Source organism: Dermacentor albipictus, chromosome 9 (assembly GCF_038994185.2).
Source record: "Dermacentor albipictus isolate Rhodes 1998 colony chromosome 9, USDA_Dalb.pri_finalv2, whole genome shotgun sequence".
Classification (NCBI taxonomy): Eukaryota; Metazoa; Arthropoda; class Arachnida; order Ixodida; family Ixodidae; genus Dermacentor; species Dermacentor albipictus.
This window is the reverse complement of record NC_091829.1, coordinates 56,240,424-56,260,017: the sequence shown is the minus strand read 5'-3', so window position 1 is coordinate 56,260,017 and position 19,594 is coordinate 56,240,424. Positions and strand designations below refer to the sequence as shown.

The 19,594-nt window shown below is 47.6% G+C and overlaps 1 protein-coding gene across 1 annotated transcript in view; it reads left to right on the top strand.

Moving 5' to 3' along the window:
- The first annotated feature begins 338 nt into the window (after positions 1-338).
- LOC135896545 (lysosomal protective protein-like) overlaps positions 339-19,594 on the top strand; it is a 38,730-nt gene continuing 19,474 nt past the window's right edge. Inside the window, exons 1-6 of the mRNA XM_065424973.2 lie at positions 339-468; positions 7,424-7,611; positions 9,508-9,670; positions 13,157-13,402; positions 15,527-15,618; positions 17,697-17,796. Coding sequence (XP_065281045.2) covers positions 340-468; positions 7,424-7,611; positions 9,508-9,670; positions 13,157-13,402; positions 15,527-15,618; positions 17,697-17,796 — 918 coding nt within the window. The 5' untranslated portion in view covers position 339. The remainder of the gene's footprint in view (positions 469-7,423; positions 7,612-9,507; positions 9,671-13,156; positions 13,403-15,526; positions 15,619-17,696; positions 17,797-19,594) is intronic.

Here is a 19,594-nt window from a genome sequence, read left to right as displayed (position 1 = left end):
ATGAATGCGGCAATTCGAAGAGGTTCGACGTAATACCTAACGGATTTCTCTCGCATTTACTTCTAAATGGCCACTGAACTTTTTTTTTTCTTGTCATTTGTCATTCAGGTGCTCGTAATGTAAAACTCTTACTTCGTAGAAAAACGTGCCGACGAGAAAAGGGTGATCCGGACGCAGCCTAACGTCAGCCAAGATGGCCGGCGTGCGGCGATGGCTCGGCGCTAGGCACGACTCCACCGAAGACGGAACGTAGTACGATGACCTTTGCACTATCGCAAACGCTTCCGTTAGTGAAACTTGACCCTGCGTGTCTCTTAGGTACGGCCGTATCTTTACAGGATGACTGACGGGACAGTTGTGAAATCAACCAAACGCGGCAGCTCTGTGAGAAAAAAGAAAAAAAAAACTACTCTTGGTATGGACTGCAACGAAGCAAGGCGCCCACTGCACTGTGCTTCGGGTGGGAAGGTAAGTTTAAGCTTTTTTTCCCCGTTGCACTCGTTTGCCAGTGGATGCAATGCACTTCTCTCGACCAAAATATTAAACCTGCGATGCCTCTACGAAGAATTCCAGATGCTTTAATGAAGGTGCTAAAGTTTTTCGGCCTTCCTCACTAAGCTGTACTGGACTGTGTGCTTGTCTTTTTTTTCTGTGCTTCAGCAGGTCACGTGTAAAATTACTCCCTCATTGAGCCAAGCCCTATCCATGTAGACTTTCGATACTAAACTATGTTCTTGATGGCGTCCCAACAGGCCTAATGTTCGAACACAGTGGCTTGAGCAGCGCTAAAGGGCCGCATAAATGAACTTGCTTTGTTGTGCTGTTAAGCGCGAGGCCAATGGCTCGGTATTTGTAGCATTTTGGTACTTGCAATATCGTTTTATTGCGATAGCAATTGCAAGTGACTCGCGGGTGCAAGTCGGTCGTAGGAGTTCTACGGCCTGGCGCCTTCTGAGCGGCAGCTGCTCGCCTTGCCGGCGCCGCAATATGGCGTCGATGCGTCGGCCTGGCGCTGCAGGTGCATACCTACCGTTATCATGCACTAGTGTGGGCAAGGCGTGGGTCACATTGGCCTTAATGTGGGCAAGGCGTGGTTTACATTGGCCTTAGTGCCGCGCCGTAGATGCCGACAATGCAAACACTGGCCGCCCGGTTTTTTTTGTTCCTTTTATGCGAAGCATATTAACGTAGGTTTCGGGCCTTCGCGCGACGCCCGGCGGTGGCCACCATTGACCCTGAAGTGGGGTCACGTGACATGACGTCACGCGATGACGTCACACAGGCTGCAGATGGGGCCTCATATCGCGCCGTCGGTCGCCTCCCGGCGGTGGCCACCATTGACCTTCAAGTGACCTTCAAGTAGGTCACGTGACATGACGTCACGTGATGACGTCACACCGGCTGCAGATGGTGCCTCATATCGCGCCGTCGGTCGCCTCCCGGCGGTGGCCACCATTGACTCTGAAGTGAGATGACATGATGTGACGTCACGTGATGACGTCACACCGGCTGCAGATGGGGCCTCATATCGCGCCGTCGGACGTCGCTCGGCGGAGGCCTCCACGCTTCGGTTCGCGCCGTCGCGCGCGACGCGGTGGCGGCGCCACCATCGCTGCATCACGTGATATGTGACGTCACGCGAGGGATGAAGCGGCGCGTGCCCGCCGTCGCGTCAGTCTCTGTGCTTCTCTGTGCTCCGTCGTGTCAGTCTCTAACATGCTTCGCATCCACTGGGCTTAACCTTGATAAGCCTCAGTCAGTCAGTCAGTCAGTCAAGAACTTTATTGAGGTCCTGAGGGGTCTAAGCCGTTGGAGATCGCACGCGGCGAGCTCCTTGGGCCGAAACCGTAGGCGACGCCCAAGTCGGGACGGGAACGTGGTGACGCTCCGCCAGTTCTTGGGCCCTCTGGACGGCCTTGAATTGCAGTTTGAGGTCTGGGCTTTTGAGGGCTTCTTCCCATTCGGGCTCACTGGAGAGAGGGCCCTCTGGTAACGCGGTACATTGCCAAAGCATGTGCGAGAGTGAGCAGTAGGGTTCTGGGCAGTCTGGGCAATTTGCCGGGATTTCTGAATTGTAGTGGCTTAATAGGCCTCGTGACGGATACGAGTCCGTTTGCAGCATTCGAAACGCGGCCGCCTGCGCGCGCTCGAGTTTGGCGTGCGGGAGCGGGTATTTCATTCTGCCTTTTCGATAGTGTGAGGTGATTTCTTGGTATGTGAGTAGCGGGTCATTAAACTGAATGTCCAGCCCCAACTTTTTTTTATCTGTGTGCATTCGTTAGAATTGCGATGGGCGCCGCTCAAGTAAACTTTTCGCGTTGCCGGCATCGCCGTGATTCTATAGCGATAGCGTTATTGAAAAGGAGCTATCAGGAAGCAGTGGAGATGCCTTGATGAAAATTATTAGTGACGCTCTTCTCAACAAAGTGTAGTTTACGAATAAATTGCGCTGATACAAGGAAATCTTCGTATACGTATCGAATACAAAGTTAATTGGTGAGAATGCTTGTGTCTTCGTGGGGAGGGCTCGGATTCCGCTCCTGGAAGGCAGCTCAGTTAGATAATTTTTATGCTACTTCGCGTAATTGTTACTGGACTGGTGATGAGCGAAGTGGGACAAAGTGCGAATTCACGTTGTATTACATAGATTAGCGCTCCAAACAAGCCTTCTGTAGTAAAGAAAGAAAGCAGCAAGTGACACTTCGCTGAGATTACCGCCTTTCTAAATGAAAAGAAATGCACGCGAGGACACTAACGTGTCTGAAGAATGAACAAGGGTAGTTCTTGCTTAATATCACGACGATATTTCTTACGCAACTGCACGTCGCACGGTATTGGACTGATCACTACGCTTAGATTGGAATGCGCAAAGCACACATATTGTGTCCCGGGAAGGAACCGCCGAAATCGAAAAGTGTTGCGTGTACTCTACTTGGAATCGCTAAACGTGCATAGAACCGTGGCCCGCAATAAAGCACATTCATTTATTTTGTTTATTTATTTCAAGATACTGATGGCCAGAAATTGGCCGAAGCAGGCGGAGTTACATCATACAAGATTACAAGTCACTGAAAAAAAAATACCAACAATAGCAAACGTGTTCGGTCAGCAGCATATGAAAACACCGAATATTAAAAAGTGGCGTTCCAGTGCTGATACGCAGTCATTAGCTTCAAAAATATCGAACACTAAGGAATCCCACTTGTCTATTGATTGCAGAAAAAGAAAGGAACTGTACCTGTTAAGCTCAGAGCCGTTGCTACCACGCACTAAGAAGGCGACAGTATTCATTAGCGATCACAGTGCTGCTATTCTTACTAGAAGCCGTGCTGATGAGCTATATAGTTGGTTTTCCAATTTTCTCTTCTTGAGGGCACCGTCTATCTTGTATTTCGTGCTTCCTTACGTGCGCATTTTTCGGTGTATCTAGTGAGAGCAGCGAACTTGCGTAAGGCCCCAAGTGGGAGTGTCACCTGATGCCGCGTTTCTGCGGTGCCCTTGAAGGAAGTTTTCGGCTGCGGAAGACAGCTGACACGGCAGAGTTCATAAGTGCAAGCGTCTCTGCTGAGGCGACCGTATGGTTATGAGCACACAGGTGTCGTCTATAATAGCGCCGCACCTGAGCCGTGACGATGCTCTCGTGGGGTACGCCGGCCGAAAAGCAATCATTCCGAAGAATCGCTTATGTATGAGCGCCCGCTTGCATCCTGAATTCTCGAACAATCTCGTGCAGCAGCGGCAGCCGTTATTATGCGAAGCATACTAGCTGCACAACCACGCTCTTCCTTGCTGCGCCGCGCGCGGCCGCGTAGCTACCATATGACGTCATAACAGCTGCGGGGATGCGGGGCGCGTCCGACGCGCCCCGCATCGGACGCGGTGAGCGTCGAGCAACGCACCGTTCGGCGGGACAACGAAATGTGCGCCTGAGCAAGCGACGCACGCCTGAGCCTTAGAAACAGCTCGTTTCAAAGGCAACACCGCGTTCACTAGAGGCGCTTTCGTACCGCTTTGAAGCATCGAACTCGTGGCTCAGTGTGTGAATAAAGAAAAAAAAACTCGTGGCTCAGTGGTAACGTCTCCGTCTCACACTCCGGAGACCCTGGTTCGATTCCCACCCAGCCCATATTGCAAGTTGTTTTTTATTCATGAAGTGCCTGCTGGGATTTATCGCTCACGGCCAACGCCGCCGACACCGACGACACCGGCTTTTCTGCGACACGAGCTCCTTAACGCTGTCGCGTTAAAATAAAGGCTAGTATGCTTCGCATCCTGGGCTTAACCTTAGCAAAGCCACAGCCATTCTTTTTATCAATTTTGTAGACACCCCAGGCGCATTTCTGTCGTCGGCGTCATGTTTCGTATGGAGTCCAAGGGCGATAACATAGTCGCCGCGCCTCGTATGCAGTATGTGCGAGTGAAAGCGTGCGAAGGTGAGCCGGCGATGGCGGTACAAACTCGCGCACGCAAGGATGTGGAAAGCGGGGAGGAAGCGCGCCGTCTTACGTCGCGCGTGCGGCAACGAAGGGAGGGGTGGGGTGGCGTTCTACTCCGGCGGCTGCTGCGTGTGGCGTGGCCGCGCGGGACGGCGCTGGCCCTATCTTGAAAGCGATCTGCGCTAAGCACAGAGTCTACGTGCGCCGCGGTCTCATAGCTTCGTGTGCTCTGTGTTCTCGCTGCATGGCTTAGTTCGCGTTGATGCGAGAGGCGGAACGAAGGTGACTTTGCTCGCTGCTGTGGCCGCTCTTCCTCACGCCGGCGTATTGACAGCCAGTGTCCGCGCTCATCGAGTGAGATGTGCTTATGTTTGCCCGGGCGCGCGTTACACCATGCGTGTTAATTTAGTTAGCAACCGAATGTTTACGAACATATACGGCTGATAAAGCTACCATCCTTGCTTCGTATAGCTGTTGCTTCGCGTTTAGGGCGAAACTGTGACAGTGACAGTGACAAGAACTTTATTGGATTGTCCTGAGGAACTTGATAGGGGGGAACCGAAGGCTCCCCGATCAAGTTGGTGGCTCCGCCCACGACGGGACAGGGAGATGGTGACTCTCCGCGACGTCGCGGGCCCTCTGGACGGCCTGTAGTTGGCTTGGGAAATCCGAGCTTCTCAGCAAGGCGTCCCACTTGGACTTGTTACGAAAGTCGGAGCCCGCGTTGTACGGGCACAGCCAGAGCATGTGGTCGAAGGAGCAGCACGCGTGACCGCATTTGGAGCACGATTGAGGAAAGTTTGGGTCTATCCAACTAAGCGCTCTCGGAGTGAGGTACGATCTCGTCTGTAAAAGCCTGAAAGTAACAGCCTGAGCCCTGTTCAGTTTCGGACTGGGGGGAGGGAATTTTCTCTTGCTGTGTCTGTAATGTGACGTAATTTCGTGAAAGGTTGTAAGTTTATCTTTGAAGGGGCAATCCTACGGGAGAACCGGACCGCTAGCTCTGGCGCGGTTCGTGAATTCACGCGCCAGGCAGTTGGCCCGCTCGTTAGGGTTGCAACCCGCTCGGTTAGTTGCATCGTCCATGTGGGCCGGGAACCATGCTATGGTGATATGACCTGCAGTTTCTTCTCGCGTATTAATACGAAACCATCTGTTAACGATGTCGGCTGCTTGTTTACGAACTAGAGCGGACGAGAAAGCCCTTACCGCCGTGCGCGAGTCGGAGAAAATGGACGCTGGGCCTTTTGCGGCTTGAAAAGCCAAGGCTATCGCGGTTTCCTCCGCCTCGTTCGCGTGTTTGGCGTAGATTGATGCGGCACTGATAAGTGTTCCGCGCGCGTCAACGACCGTGATTGCAAACTTGTCTTCGCTGCCATATTTGGCGGCGTCTACGAAGAATGCATCTGCCCCGTAAGGGTCTATTCGTTGAAGGATGGCTCTAGCGCGCGCTCTTCTGCGACCTTCGTTATATATTGGGTGGATGTTCCTCGGCACGGTCTCAACCTTTATACCTTCACGTCACTACCCAAGTCCTCCTGAAGATTATCCCACGTGCCCTCGATATTTCGGAAGAATGTGAGGTCTGGCGTTGTGTCTCGACTGACCGAATTACCCCTTCTAGTGGGAAACCTAGGATCTGTAACAAGCGTGAGGTTAAAATCGGCTGCACATCCGGCTAAGTTTGTGCCCTTCTTGCTGTTAAAGCCGTATCCCCATTCCGTGTTCGGAGCGTTGAAGTCCCCCGCAATTAAGAGGGGCGCGTTTCTGGCTGCCCTGATTGCGGAATGGAATAGTGCATTAAAGTCTCTGTTCTTATCTGCAGGCGAACTGTAGACGTTGAGAATAAAGACATTCGCGTTGCTCGATCTACTGGGCACGAGCTCGATCAGTTGTGCTTCTAGTCCGCTACGATATTTTGGAACGGTGTGCTCCACAAAAGAGACACTCTTTTTCACTAAGGCGGCGATGCCTCTCCCCGCTTCGCCTTTATACGCTACTGCGCGATACCCCGACAGAGTAAGCTCCTTCTCCGAGAGCGTCTCCTGCAGTAATATCACTTGTGGCTTGTCTGTCACCGATCTGACGAGCTGACCTAACGGAGCCTTACGCCTCTGGAAGCTAGCGCAGTTCCACTGCCAAATTTTAACGGTATTGTTATTTGTGTTAGCCATCTTGTTTACTGTGAAATTTTAGAGACCTGTGGCGCCCCCGTCGGGATTTGATCCTGTCTGGAGCGGTTCAGTACGTGTTCTTTGTCTACTTTTGGACTGAGCCTTAGGTCTTTCTAATAGCGTTACTCTCAACTCTATGGCGGAGAGCATTGAGTTCTGGCTCGAATTCCGGTTTGGGTATGGTTTTCGGTTCGGGTTCCGTTCGACACCTGACTGAAGATTCCTTTGCTGCTCCTCGATTTAACGCACTCGCGCCGATAGGCTCAAGTTGACATAACCCTCACGTGACCTCGCTCTCTTCCCTTCTTTGAAAATGAGCTAGTGCTGAAGTCAATACGAGGTACCATAGCCTTGAATAGGTGCCACCACTTTGACTTCTTTTGTTTTATTTACTTTCTCGCTCGCAAAAGTGCTGTTCGTTCTTGATTACAGAAGGCTGATCGTTCAATCTAGCTCCATTTATAATTTTCCTCCAGTATCTCTTTAAACTCGACTTAGTCAATTGAGTTCAATAGGTCGGTTGACCGGTCGAAGTCAAAATACCGGACAATGTTATATTCGCACCCTTTTAATTCGTTGCTCCCTTCGGATCTTTGTCAAGTCGAAAGTGCATTGCATTTGGGTGACCGTAAAAAACCTTGCCAAATTGACTTCATTCAAACGCAAGTTGCTCACTTTGACGCTGAAACTGTCTGTATACAATACTGTCCCCGCCTTTAACTTGCCACATCTGCGCCCCGCATTGATAATCTCTCATGAAATCAGACAAAAAAAAAAGGTACCTCACATGTATTAACCCACTGAACGTTGCAGAGACACCTTTCGACCACAGCAATGATCGCCGAGGCGCTCTCTGCCGTCTTGGCTCTGTCAGCGTTGACCACGGCTTCTGACCCAAGTCAGTGGGAAGTGACCTCCGTGCCGGGACTCGACCAACCGCTAAACTTCAAGCATTACTCGGGATTCGTCGACGGCAGCGAGGGGCGACGCCTTCACTACTGGTACACACCACTCCGATTTACTTGTTTACGACTGTCAGTTTAGTCATGGAACTGAGTTTAATCAAAGCGAGCCCTGTGGATTGGGTTCGTGGCAAAACACGTTTCGTGTCTCGGAAAAGTTATTTGACATGCACGTGAGTTAAATAGCAGGCATCGGCATTACTTCATTACTTCACACCGCTGTGATGTTTAGCACTCACCAACGAAGTGCTTTGTGAATTGGGCCCCCACGAGAATACGATAGAGTGAATGCAGGATGATCTCAACTGGTACGCGTGAGAAAAACGCGCAACATGATTGATCGCAGAAAACGGGAAGCGTGAAGTGAAGGCCAGATGTTTCGTGTATTGCATGGGTCTTAACTATCTCGACGCTATTTCTCGCACCAAATTTCTTCCCCATTGTTGCGCTGAACACAAGGCGTTCGATACGGCCTCATGATTGTACTAGGTGCCGTTGTTGCCGCTATAGGACTGTATGCGCATCCATACGCCATTGTTTTTAGCTTTTGCCGGTGTTTGTTTTCATCGGATTATCGTACTTATAACACGTCGGATCATCGATGCACCTATTATGTTCGAAAGTTCTTGAACGTTGTTGCCGATTCTTCAGCGATATAGCCTTGTCTAATCAGGCTGCGTGTGTGACGCGAATAGTTTTGTACAGTATCGAATAAGCGCGAGCACCATTGAGTACTCTGGAATGCTTACAGTGAGTCATCTATAAATAGCGGGCACTGTTGTCGTTAAAAATAAAATTCCGGGTGATCTGATTATGAGGCGTGCTGCGGTGGGGGACTGTGGATTTGTTCGGACTACCTGGGATTTTCTAACGTGCACCTAATGCATGGCACGTGGACATTTTCGCATTTTGCCGCCATCGAAGTGCCGCGGCTGGTATTTGATCCCGCCCCTTCGGGCGTAGCAGCGCCAACGCCATAGCGCTAAGTCACCACGGGCCGCTTAACCTTGATGTCTGTGTTGTGGCGTGTTCGGATGGCCGTTATCGAGTGCTTGTAAGGCGCTCTCAAAAGGCTGATCTTGTTCGCGTGGTCGAAAGGGGCGTTCCGGCTAAATTCAGTTGGTCCTCTCCGATTGCTCCTCTCCAGATCAGAGCACTGAAAGGTGCTCCAGCTGTCGCTGTAGAAGCAGCCGAGAAATCTGGTCGGTTTCGATCGCCACTAAAGAGTGGTATTCTTTGCTGACACTCTCGGAACTGTTTGATTCTTCGCCGTCATCGCAACGCGATACTTGGAGCAGGTGCTGCTGCAACGTCACTACAACGCGACAATGCTTCAAATTCGCTACTGTGCTTGATATGTGGTGTTTATGTTCGATCAATAAATATATTTGGATTCGGGGTTTGCATCTCCTGAAAATAAATACTGATGTCTTATTTTTTCTTTGCGTACTGATGAGTAATATAATTTCTTTAGACTGGAATATCTATAATTATTCACAAGTTTACAAGGTTATCGATGTTATCGACATCATTTGTCTGAAAACAATTAGTCTCGAACCTTTCGATGCAATGCTTGCTTTACTCCTACGTCGTTATTAGTGACCCTGGCATGGGTATGATTGGTTGCGTATGCGTATGCGAACGCAGTATCACTTTAGAATGCAGCCAAACGCTCACTGAAAGCCGAATTTTGGTTTCTAAAGTGGTCGCTTACGTATGGAGGACTCACCCTTCGTATTCATAGATGCACCTTAACTTGAAACCCATGCTTGACTTGATTTATATGACACCAGGCACGAACGTGTTCAAGACGCTCATTGCGCTTCCATCGGCACGTTCACGACAGACATCGTTTAAATCAAGTCAAGCAACGGCTTCAAGTTAAGATGCTTTTATGAATACGGGGATCAATGTTCTTTTCTCAATTGCCTGAAGGTTCATGGAAAGCCAGCGATCACCATCTGAGGACCCCGTTCTGCTTTGGCTGAACGGCGGGCCGTGCTGCAGCTCCCTCATTGGAGCCATCGCTGAGCTGGGCCCATTCCGGGTGGGCTACCAGGGCATCAACATGACCACGAACCCTTTCAGCTGGAACAAGGTAACGAAACTTTGGGAAGTACATTCCTCCGTAATATAACGATCGCTTGTTTTAGCCGCCTGCGTTGAATCTCAGGCCCTGCTCTCTCTTTAGCGAAGGCAGGCTTTAACGGTTGAGAAAGCGAAGGGTGGTTAACCAGGAAATATCTCCAGTTGGCTGCTTCGTACGTGATACACTAGACGGTTGATAAAGGATAACAACAATAAATAAATAAATAAATAAATCGAGCACGGAACTATCTGAAGCAAGTGTAAGAGCTGTCTCACAGTTTAAAGGCGTCACGCAATCTATACCACAAGGTCTCCTACAGTGTTACTAGCAGGAACTCTGGCGCTGGAGTCGTTCAGCCACAATAAGAATGATTGGTGGTCCGTAGATTTGTCTGGTCTTCGTGCTTGCGGCTTCAGATGTTCTTGTGGCTTCGTTTATTGCGCTTTATCTGCTTTCATTGGCCTAATTTTCAGATCAGTTTACAATGTTTTTTTGTTTTTAAATGCGGAAGGCAATAAGACCCACGCAAGTACGCATAATCGCTGCTAATTGCAGTGGTTCCGCTTATCAATACGTCCGTGGTGTAGTGGTTTCAGTATCGAGCGTCTCTGCTGAAGGTCCTGTATTGGAATTCCGCCGTTGGACAAATTTAGTAATGTTTATTTAATTACTTATAACTCAGTACCTTCTTAAAAATGATCAATTTCCAAAGTCACGAAGCCATTTGAAGTTGCAAGGACGAAAGAGTTAGTTTGTTACTCACTTTGTTTTGTACTTTGTTAGTTTGTCTTCCGCTTTTGCGAATTTCAGTGTTTAAACTGTGTTGTATTTACTGATGTATTCTTTTGATGTTGCTGAATATGTTTCCATTGTGACCACCTGCATTTTAACCCCCTACGATAATGCCGTACAGGCGATGTAGGTATACCGAATAAAGAATAAATAGAGAATAAAGAAATATAAGTCTATCCATCTACTATATAATCTTCGTTCCCATGGCAGAACCGCCCTGCTCGTACCTCCCGTAGACACTAAAGCCACAGTTCCCTCTAGTAATTATGTATGAAACTCTATGGTCTACAGAACAGAGTCACATGCAGTGTCACGCGCCAAAGTCGTAGTATGTCGCACAATCCAGTTTCGTTAAATAACACAGCAGCCCTGTCAAGGGTCACTGCACTACATTTTGAACACGGTAGGAAAGCGTTTGCGATCTGTAGGCAGTGGTGCCCTGAAAAAAAAAAGGTATGGGGTTTTACGTGCCAAAACTAATTTCTGATTGTGAGGCACGCCGTAGCGGGGGACTCCGGAAATTTGGACCACCTCGGTTCCTCGGTTTCTTTAACGTGCACCTAAATCTAAGTACACGGGTGTTTTGGCATTTCGCCCCCATCGAAATGCGGCCGCCGTGGCCGGGATTCGATCCCGCGACCTCCGTGCTTAGCAGCCCAACACCATAGCCGCTAAGCAACCGCGGCGGGTTGCCCTGAAAATGCGTGCCAAACGTTATTCCAGTTCCAGAAAGCGATCCAAGTCCGTCGCTGCAACCACTGTTTTGAGTGAGATCGCTGAAATAGCGCTGCTGATCGCGTCTGGTCTTCGGTATTTCATTAACAGTGCACGTATACGGGCCGGTTAGAGAGAGAAAATAAATGAAAGGCGGGGAGGTTAACCAGCATTCAGCCCGCTTGGTTACCCTACACCGTGGGCTGGGAAAAGAGGAGGGAAAGATTAAGAGAAGAGAAAGCCCGCTGTGGATATCGCTGACGTAGCAACAGCTTTCCGCTCTGTATCACAGACGGTCACTCAATCCGGTGAGTTAAACGTGCTCATGTTGTTAAGCGACTGGCTGCGCGCCCTGATTCACAGAAAGTTGAAGCGACTGGCGCGTTGGAAGTTATTGGGGAACGTGGGCGGAGAAGGAGCTTGCGGAGAGTGAAAAAAAAAGCAAAAAACACGAAGTTTAGCATTGTTATCACTGCACTCTCCACCGCGTGACCAAGCGCTATTTGTTGCTACTGCTTGCACGCTTGGAATACTCGGCAGCCCGTGAATACCACATCCATTCATACCACATGAATACCACATCGACTCCGTCGAGACAGGGGCACGCCCGCCGCACACGTGACTGCTTCATTGACGAACCGAAAGCGTTGTACCATTCACTCCCGTGTTCACTATGATTGAGGCATTGAGCTTAACAGCCACGTCTGGGCTCAAGTTCCTACCGCTAGATCATCCGGGAGCCTCATCTCTGGAGTAATATACGAGACGCGCTTTGACATGTAGACTTAATCCGCGCGTCCAGCGTCGTTGAGGGCACTGTGGTGCACTGTTAAAGGAAACACCCGAGTGCAGGGCACAGGCCATATTAATGCGACAGCGTTAAGGAGCTCGTGTCGCAGAAAAGCCGGTGTCGTCGGTGTCGGTGTCCGTGGCATTGGCCGTGAGCGATAAATCCCGGCAGGCACTTCATGAATAAAAAACAACTTCCAAGATGGGCTGGGTGGGAATCGAACCAGGGTCTCCGGAGTGTGAGACGGAGACTCTACCACTCAGCCACGAATTCCACGCTTCAAAGCGGTGCAAAAGCGCCTCTAGTGAATGCGGTGTTGCCTTAGAAACGAGCCGTAGAAAGTTATACTGCGTTGTATATCGGTAATTATGAACATGTAACTTGCAGAAGTTGCAGTTACACGAGTAGGGAAGTGTGTTTCCGCTACATTTCTTCAGCGCTTTCTGCACACGCAGAGCCATCTTGCGGCAAACACAGAAGATCCCTTCCTCTCAATGTACGGTGCTGTCCCGACAGGTATTTTCCCCCTATCGAGTGTACAAAAATCGCCCGGGTGAGCAGGAGGAAGGGGCTGATCACTATCGGCGATAGAATCACTTTCGCGAGATTTCGCGAGAATCGGGCCTCCGGACGTGAGCAGGGCAAACGCGAGGAATGAGCTCTCACTGGTTCTCGTGGGGCCGATCGGCTTCCGCGAAAGCTCGCGAAAGTGATACTACTATCGCCGAAGGTGATCGATCCGGGAAATACCGCCCTAAAATGACTTGCGATTGTGGAGACGCTCACACCTTTTGTATACACACTTGCGCAGCGCGTTAGCGCAGGCCGACAAAGGAGGCAGACTCACTAGTGCGTCGACTCACTCGTGTGTCGACCCTTAGTTTGAGTTTCAGTGAGCCCGACTAAGTATAGTTGTGGTGAATCGATGCCTGAGCTATCTCGGCTGAGCAGGAATCTGGTCAATCTGGGTCCGAGTGAGGTGTTAGAAGAAACAAAGCGAAAAATCTTAGTGAGTCTGAGTGACTTCCATTTATTTTACCCACCTATGGTGCACTGACATAACTTCAGCTGACGTTTCAAGGTATAGAACGCAAAAAAAAAAAAGAAATAGAGTCGAGAATTGTACATTATGGAAGGCCCTTTGAGCTAGCACTGGACGATCGACTGCACTTTTTGTCTCGTTCTTGCTTTCGTCGCAGGTGGCGAACATTATCTTCCTGGAATCACCGGCGGGCGTCGGGTTCTCCTACGATCCCACCGGAAACTACGCCAGCGACGACACCAAAACGACCCACGACAACTACCTCGGTGTGCTGGACTTCTTCGACAAGTATCCGCAGTTCAAGCAGAATGACTTCTACATCGCGGGTGAAAGTTATGCCGGTGTCTATGTGCCCCTCCTTGCGCAGCTGTTTCTTCAAAACCCGCGAGGAATTAATCTCAAGGTAAGCAATTACAAACCGCTCAAAGCTACCCGATATAACAATTTGCCAAAACACATCGCTAACGGATGTATACCGCATATTGCTTAAGGGGACATTAATAGCAAAATTAATTTAGTTTGAGTTGACTTTTCTTTTCCAAGACACGATTAGCGTTAATTCTGCGAAAAAAGAAAGGCTAGCGATGAAAGGGAAGGGCATTTAAAGCTTTAGATTTCCCAACCGAGAAGCACCGGTAACGACGGTATGTTAGAATGACATCAGGGATATCGAACTATTTTCGAGTGTTTTTGATTGGGAAACGTTTTCAAAAGTCACTAGGTTTAGTCTATAATTGATCTGAGAACGCTGTGCGCTCCGTCCTTATGCAAATAAAGTATTAAGTGGCTCCAAGCAAGCGCCGTCCAAATTTCATGACCCCACGAGGAATTAGAGCGCGGATTTCTTGCCCATCTTTAATTTTTACATCTGTTCTGGCCTTACGAGCACTTTTGTAGTGGTAAAACAGTCACCTTCTTGTATTATAGATGTTTACCAATTCGTTTTCACTTTGCAGCGCTCTTTATTTAAGTGACAAGAAATATTGCAATCTCGGGAACGCCTACACTTTTACTAGCCGCTTAGTGGATTCAGGAAGCTTTCAAGTAGGCTTTTACCAATATTTCATATTTCGGAATATTTCATCGAGTAATATGCTATTATATATTCACTTCGGCTGTAATTTCAGTATTTAATGTGTTCTGAGTATACGTGGTATTGAAATCGCACCTCCAGCGACCGGGTTCTCTCGAAATAATAAGTACCAGTCTCTAAGGCCACGCTTTCGTATGCTGCACGTGACGGAAACTATTGAAGGAGCCGGAAACGCGTCATGAGTGCCATATTTTGAATAAAACTTGTTTGGAACGAAGGGACATAAATTTAAGAAAAAAAAAAAACGTGGTTGTTGTCGGCGAGCAAGTTTGATTGCCACACATGGCTCGTATTCGAGACAAGCCAAAGACGAAGAAATCGCTTACAATAACCCGCTGAGTTTTGCACCTATAGTCGATTATTAAACCATTCGATTTCGCGGTACCGCCATCTTCTCTACTGAAACTCGTGATCGATGTTTCGGATGCCGACATGTGCCTGGCTGAATTGCTTTTTTCGGACACAATTACAGCGCACGATGTTGTAAGACATTGCGGCCGTGAAGACAGCACCGTGCAAGTTTTTGTCCCCTTCGTTCTCGCTATCGCTGGCGGGATGATTTGTGGGCTTGCCGGTAGCCGTGCACGCCCGTGGTGAATAAATATATTTGAGTTGATTCGGCACTAAACCGTAACTTTGGTCGCCGAACTGCGGCGAAGCAGCACTGTTTAGGCCTAAGAACCAAGGCAGGCGTGGCGGTGGGCGGCAGGCGATCGCGGGAAGTTCTCCCATCGATGATCGGGCCTGAGATCATGCGTACAGCATAACAAAGTCGAAAGTTGGGCGAGTTGGTATATATTCATAATGGGAACAGCACGATCAAGACGACGACGGAGTGAAAGGACACAGGACAGCACTCGTCATAGCATAGGCTGAAGCGGCGGGCGTGCCTACCAAGTTCGTCTGTTTCCCGGACGTGTACAAACACAAGGAAACAAACCGAAGCAGAAGGGGGTCTGTGCGCCTGAAAAAAGGCTTGTCTTTGTCGAGCACCACGGCATCTTTGCACCGACAAAGCTGAAATTCCGGCGTTCAAAAGGAACCACTGCTGCACGTAGACAATAATGGTTGTGCCATAACCGCTCTACAAATACGCCAAACACATTTTTATCATGGCCATCTCGTCAACAGCAAATGAGGAGGGAAGCCTGAGCCCAGAGCAAACGTCTGAACAACGGGGGAATCTGTTGCGCAATCGCCGAAGCTCTTGGGATAGTTGACACGTGGTTATAGTGAATGAAACGGCGCAAAAAAGAAAAAAAAAGAAAAAGAAAAGGCACCGGTACATGTATTTGTGGCGAACGTTCTATATGTGTTAATGCCCCGGTTTGTTTTTCAGTTCCTTTTTTTCTCACCTTTGAGTCTTTTACAACATGGCGGCATTTGCTCCTCCTCTTAAGTTTAGGCTGTTCTGTTTTGGTTTCTCTACCGAAGGGATACGCAATTGGAAATGGAGCGCTGGATATGGAGCTTCTCGGCAACTCTATTATGTTCTTCGGCTACTACCATGGTCTTTTCGGTCATAGGTAAGCAACGTTTTGTTAAATAAAGTACGCTGATTCCACACACTGTGGGAATCGGTCCAAGCGAGCTGCCCACTGGTATCTGCGAGGACCGCCGTTCTTGTTTAGCGGCCATTTTCAAGCATACGTTTTTTTTCTTAGCCTACACATTTAATTTAAGAAAAATTGCCTGTGGTGCATGCGCACAATTGTTTAATCATTGCACTGGATCATTCGGAAAGGCGCAGATTACTTGCGCCATCAATCAAGATGCGCAATCTGCTAATTAACGAAATTATGCTAATGAAATTTCTGAGTTTCTTTTACGGCACATATCGCAATGCACGACTTGTATCCGGTGACTTGTACTTGAAGTGCACGGTCTTAAGAGACCGCTTATAGTGTCATTGTGTAAGCTGTCCCTCCCACAAGTACTCAGTGCTGACTCTCTCCCTTTCTTCCCTTTTCTATTCCCCTTTCCCTCACCCCAGTGTAGGGTAGCAAACCGGATGCTGTTCTGGTTGACCTCCCTGCCTTCCCTACCCTTGCTTTCTCTCTCTCTTGTATCCGGCAGGTTCGCAAGGCGTATTCGCTTGGAAGGAATTCTCACGATGACACTAGTTTAGAGGTATTCATTCCCAAAGTGTGTGATCAAATAACAAGGCGTCCCTGTTACTTTTTTGCTTCAATATATAAAACGGCGTTCCTTTCAAAAAGCAAGCAGAAGAACTGCACATTTACCGCAGGTTTGATGTCGCATATCTTTAAAAGGGGGCTGAACATTTTTTCCAGACCAGTATGCCTTACAAACTCACCGGCTACAGTTCTCAGCAGACAGTACATGCATTATCAAAGACCGCATAACGTGTGGAACATTCAAATGAAACTCGAGGCATTTATTGGCTCCTGTGTTGCGATTCCTGAACATTTCAGGCATGTTCAGTGACCTACGTGATCATGTCAAAAAACTAGATTATAATTTTCTTTGCGATCGCGCTTCAAACAGAACGTTTTACTGCGTGGCAAGAGTTCCTAAAGCAAACTGGGACGCTGTAATAGCTAGTGTCCCTTATCATGTATTACCTCCCGAAAACTTAAGGAATCGGTCTCGGTTGCCTCGTGCAGGTGCCATAGGGATGTGAAAATGTTTAAACAACTCAAAGTTGTTTTACGATGAGTTGGTTCAGTTGAAGTAATCGTTGAAGTGGAGTTCGGTAAGGTGACGTTTTACTGTTTACTAACAGTGCTGATTGGATTGCTAACTGCTAACTAACAGTGCTGATTGGACAACACTGGATTGCTAGCCGTTTTGGCACGTGCACAGGGTTAGCCGCACTCATATTTGTGATGTGCCTCGCACATCGTCTTCTGTATAAGCGCTTTCATTTTGATTTAAATGGCGCAATAGGACGCCCCAAACAACACACACCTTGTGTGTCCTGTTTGTGCTTGAAATGACTTCGGTAGTGCTTTGCGAAGGAAAGAGTATTGAGAACAAGAAGACCAAGTAAGTTTATACTAAGTTACAAAGTACAGCATAACGCATACTCTTTTATACATTTCTTTGCACACCTTTAACTCGTGTTTCAAAGATCGAGCGCAGGAATCGTGTGAACTTGTTTTTCGAAACACTGTTTCTTTGTGTTCCACGTGTCGGATCTTTCTTCGACGCCAGTATTATGTTAATTATTTTGTGTTTGTCCGTGTATTGGGCTTCTGTGCGTATTTTTTTTCCTTCCGTTCCCTGTAGGTGCTAATCCTAAGTGGTATTGAAATGAGATGTCGATAACAGAAATAGAATCATAAGTTCTGAACAGCGCTCCTGTCGTGTCTGATTTGGCCGCATCAAGATTCCTTGACAAAAGTGTGTCGGTACATTTTTGTAAATATCCAGAAACCTTGAAATAATTTTAAAGCTATAGGCTCACAGTTTCAGGCGCTCGTGCGTTCAAAGCCGAATGACGTCGTGACCATTGTAACGAGTATGATGTCACTCCTTGTCATCATTTGATACCCATGAATTCGTCCTGTGACCAAGTCCATTACCATTAACCGTTTGACAACTCAGCTGCTGTAAAACGTTCAACATTGCTTATTTGCAGGCTCTGGAAGGAGCTGACCACTAACTGCTGCAATGGCAGCATTTCACAGGAGACCTGCGATTTCGGATGGTCCACCAAGGATCCCGCCTGCGTTCAGCCGGTATCGTTTCGTATTAGATGGTTTGCTTTAGAACAAGAAAATATAAAAAAAAACAGTGGCAAAGGTCAGCGAGCTGCCCGCTTATAGAATCGGCAATACTGAGTTTGTGATCCCGGGGAGAGTTATATTATGGAGTTCCATTAATACAATTATCGGTGGCAAGTTTGGCGCTATTGTTTGCGTTGGCATTATTACGGTGGTTGAATCAGCCTAAAAATCGTAGGCAGTGCGTGAATTTGTCTACACATTTTTCCGCGCTGAAACAACATCATTATTCAATCATTAGACTAAAGAATTATAAAGTGTCATGTAGGGAGCGGGATAGAAGAGGGGTAGGTATTGCTGTACTGTATAAATCTTCCATTATGCCGAAGACAATGCCTGATGCTCCGGATATAGAACGCATATTTTGTAACTTATACGTAAATAATTTTATATATATCCTTGCAGCTTTGTACAAACCTCCTAACTCCACTGATAATAACTAGGAGCGTTTGTCAACTTATATGCATTCATACGTAACGCGAGGAGATAAATTAATACTAACCGGAGATTTCGACCTGTCAAAATATCAATTAGGAAACTTTTTCTTCGTATTCAATTCAGAGTGCGGAAAGTGTTACGACTGATACAGCTTTCACCTTTGATCTACTACAAATTGTGAAGGATTTCACAAGAATTCAAAATGATTCAAGGTCCATTCTTGATTTGTTTTTTTTTGTAACTGGCTGCATCTCGTGCAGCAACATCTGCATCTCATGTACATCTGCATCTCATGTAACATCTGCATCTCATGTACAGTAACATCTGGTATTTTTGGTCACAAAGCAGTTGTCCTGACGTTCAAAAGTGCTTTAATTAATCGAACCAATAAGTTTCAATAGTTTCCCAATTTTTCAAGAGCACAGAATGACTGTATAACAGACGCGCTAGCTTTTAACTACGATCACTTTCAAGGCCTTGATTGTAGTGTAAACGACCTCTGTTTATTTTTTTTCAAAGGCTTCATTTTTTATTGTTCGGAACGCTTCGTTCCTAAAATAGTGAAGGAGTCCGAGCGTCGCAATACATGGATTACGCGGGAGACGTTACAGATGAGGCGGAAACTTAAGCGATTAAAAAAGAAATGCGTCATAATAAAGGACGGCCAAGAACTGATCGAAAGCCGATATTGATAACTTGTCCGAAAAACTTCACGAAAAGGTTGTCAAAGATAAGGAGTTTTATCACAGGACATTACTACCAGACTTTATCGGATCATCTCCCGAGAAATCCTGGAGGGTTGCGACGCCGGCCGCTTCGTCTTCCGACACCTTTTTTTATAAATGGTGAAAGTGTCCGGGATAAGAAAACTGTGTGTTCTGCTTTTAATAACCATTTTAAGAGTGCATTCACAAATGATGATGGCTGTTTACCATGCTTTTCTGCTGAACTGCCTTCCCTTTCCGACATTGTTATTGCGGAAGAGGGTATTCTAAATTTATTGTTAAAGCTTGACATTAAAAAATCTCCAGGGCCAGATGATATGCCAAGCTGTTTTTTAAAGCGTTATGCTGAATAGTGTGCAAAATACCTGTACATTCTATTTGCGAGGTCAATCAACGAAGGATCATTACCGGAAGACTGGAAAATTGCTAGAGAAAAACCTTTAGATAAATCGGGGAATAAATCTCGCATCAAAAATTACAGACCGATTTCATTAACATCAACATCTTGTAAGCTCTTAGAACATATACTTCATAAACATGACTGGCTTTCTAGACGAACATAACGTTTTCACAAACATGAAGCATGGTTT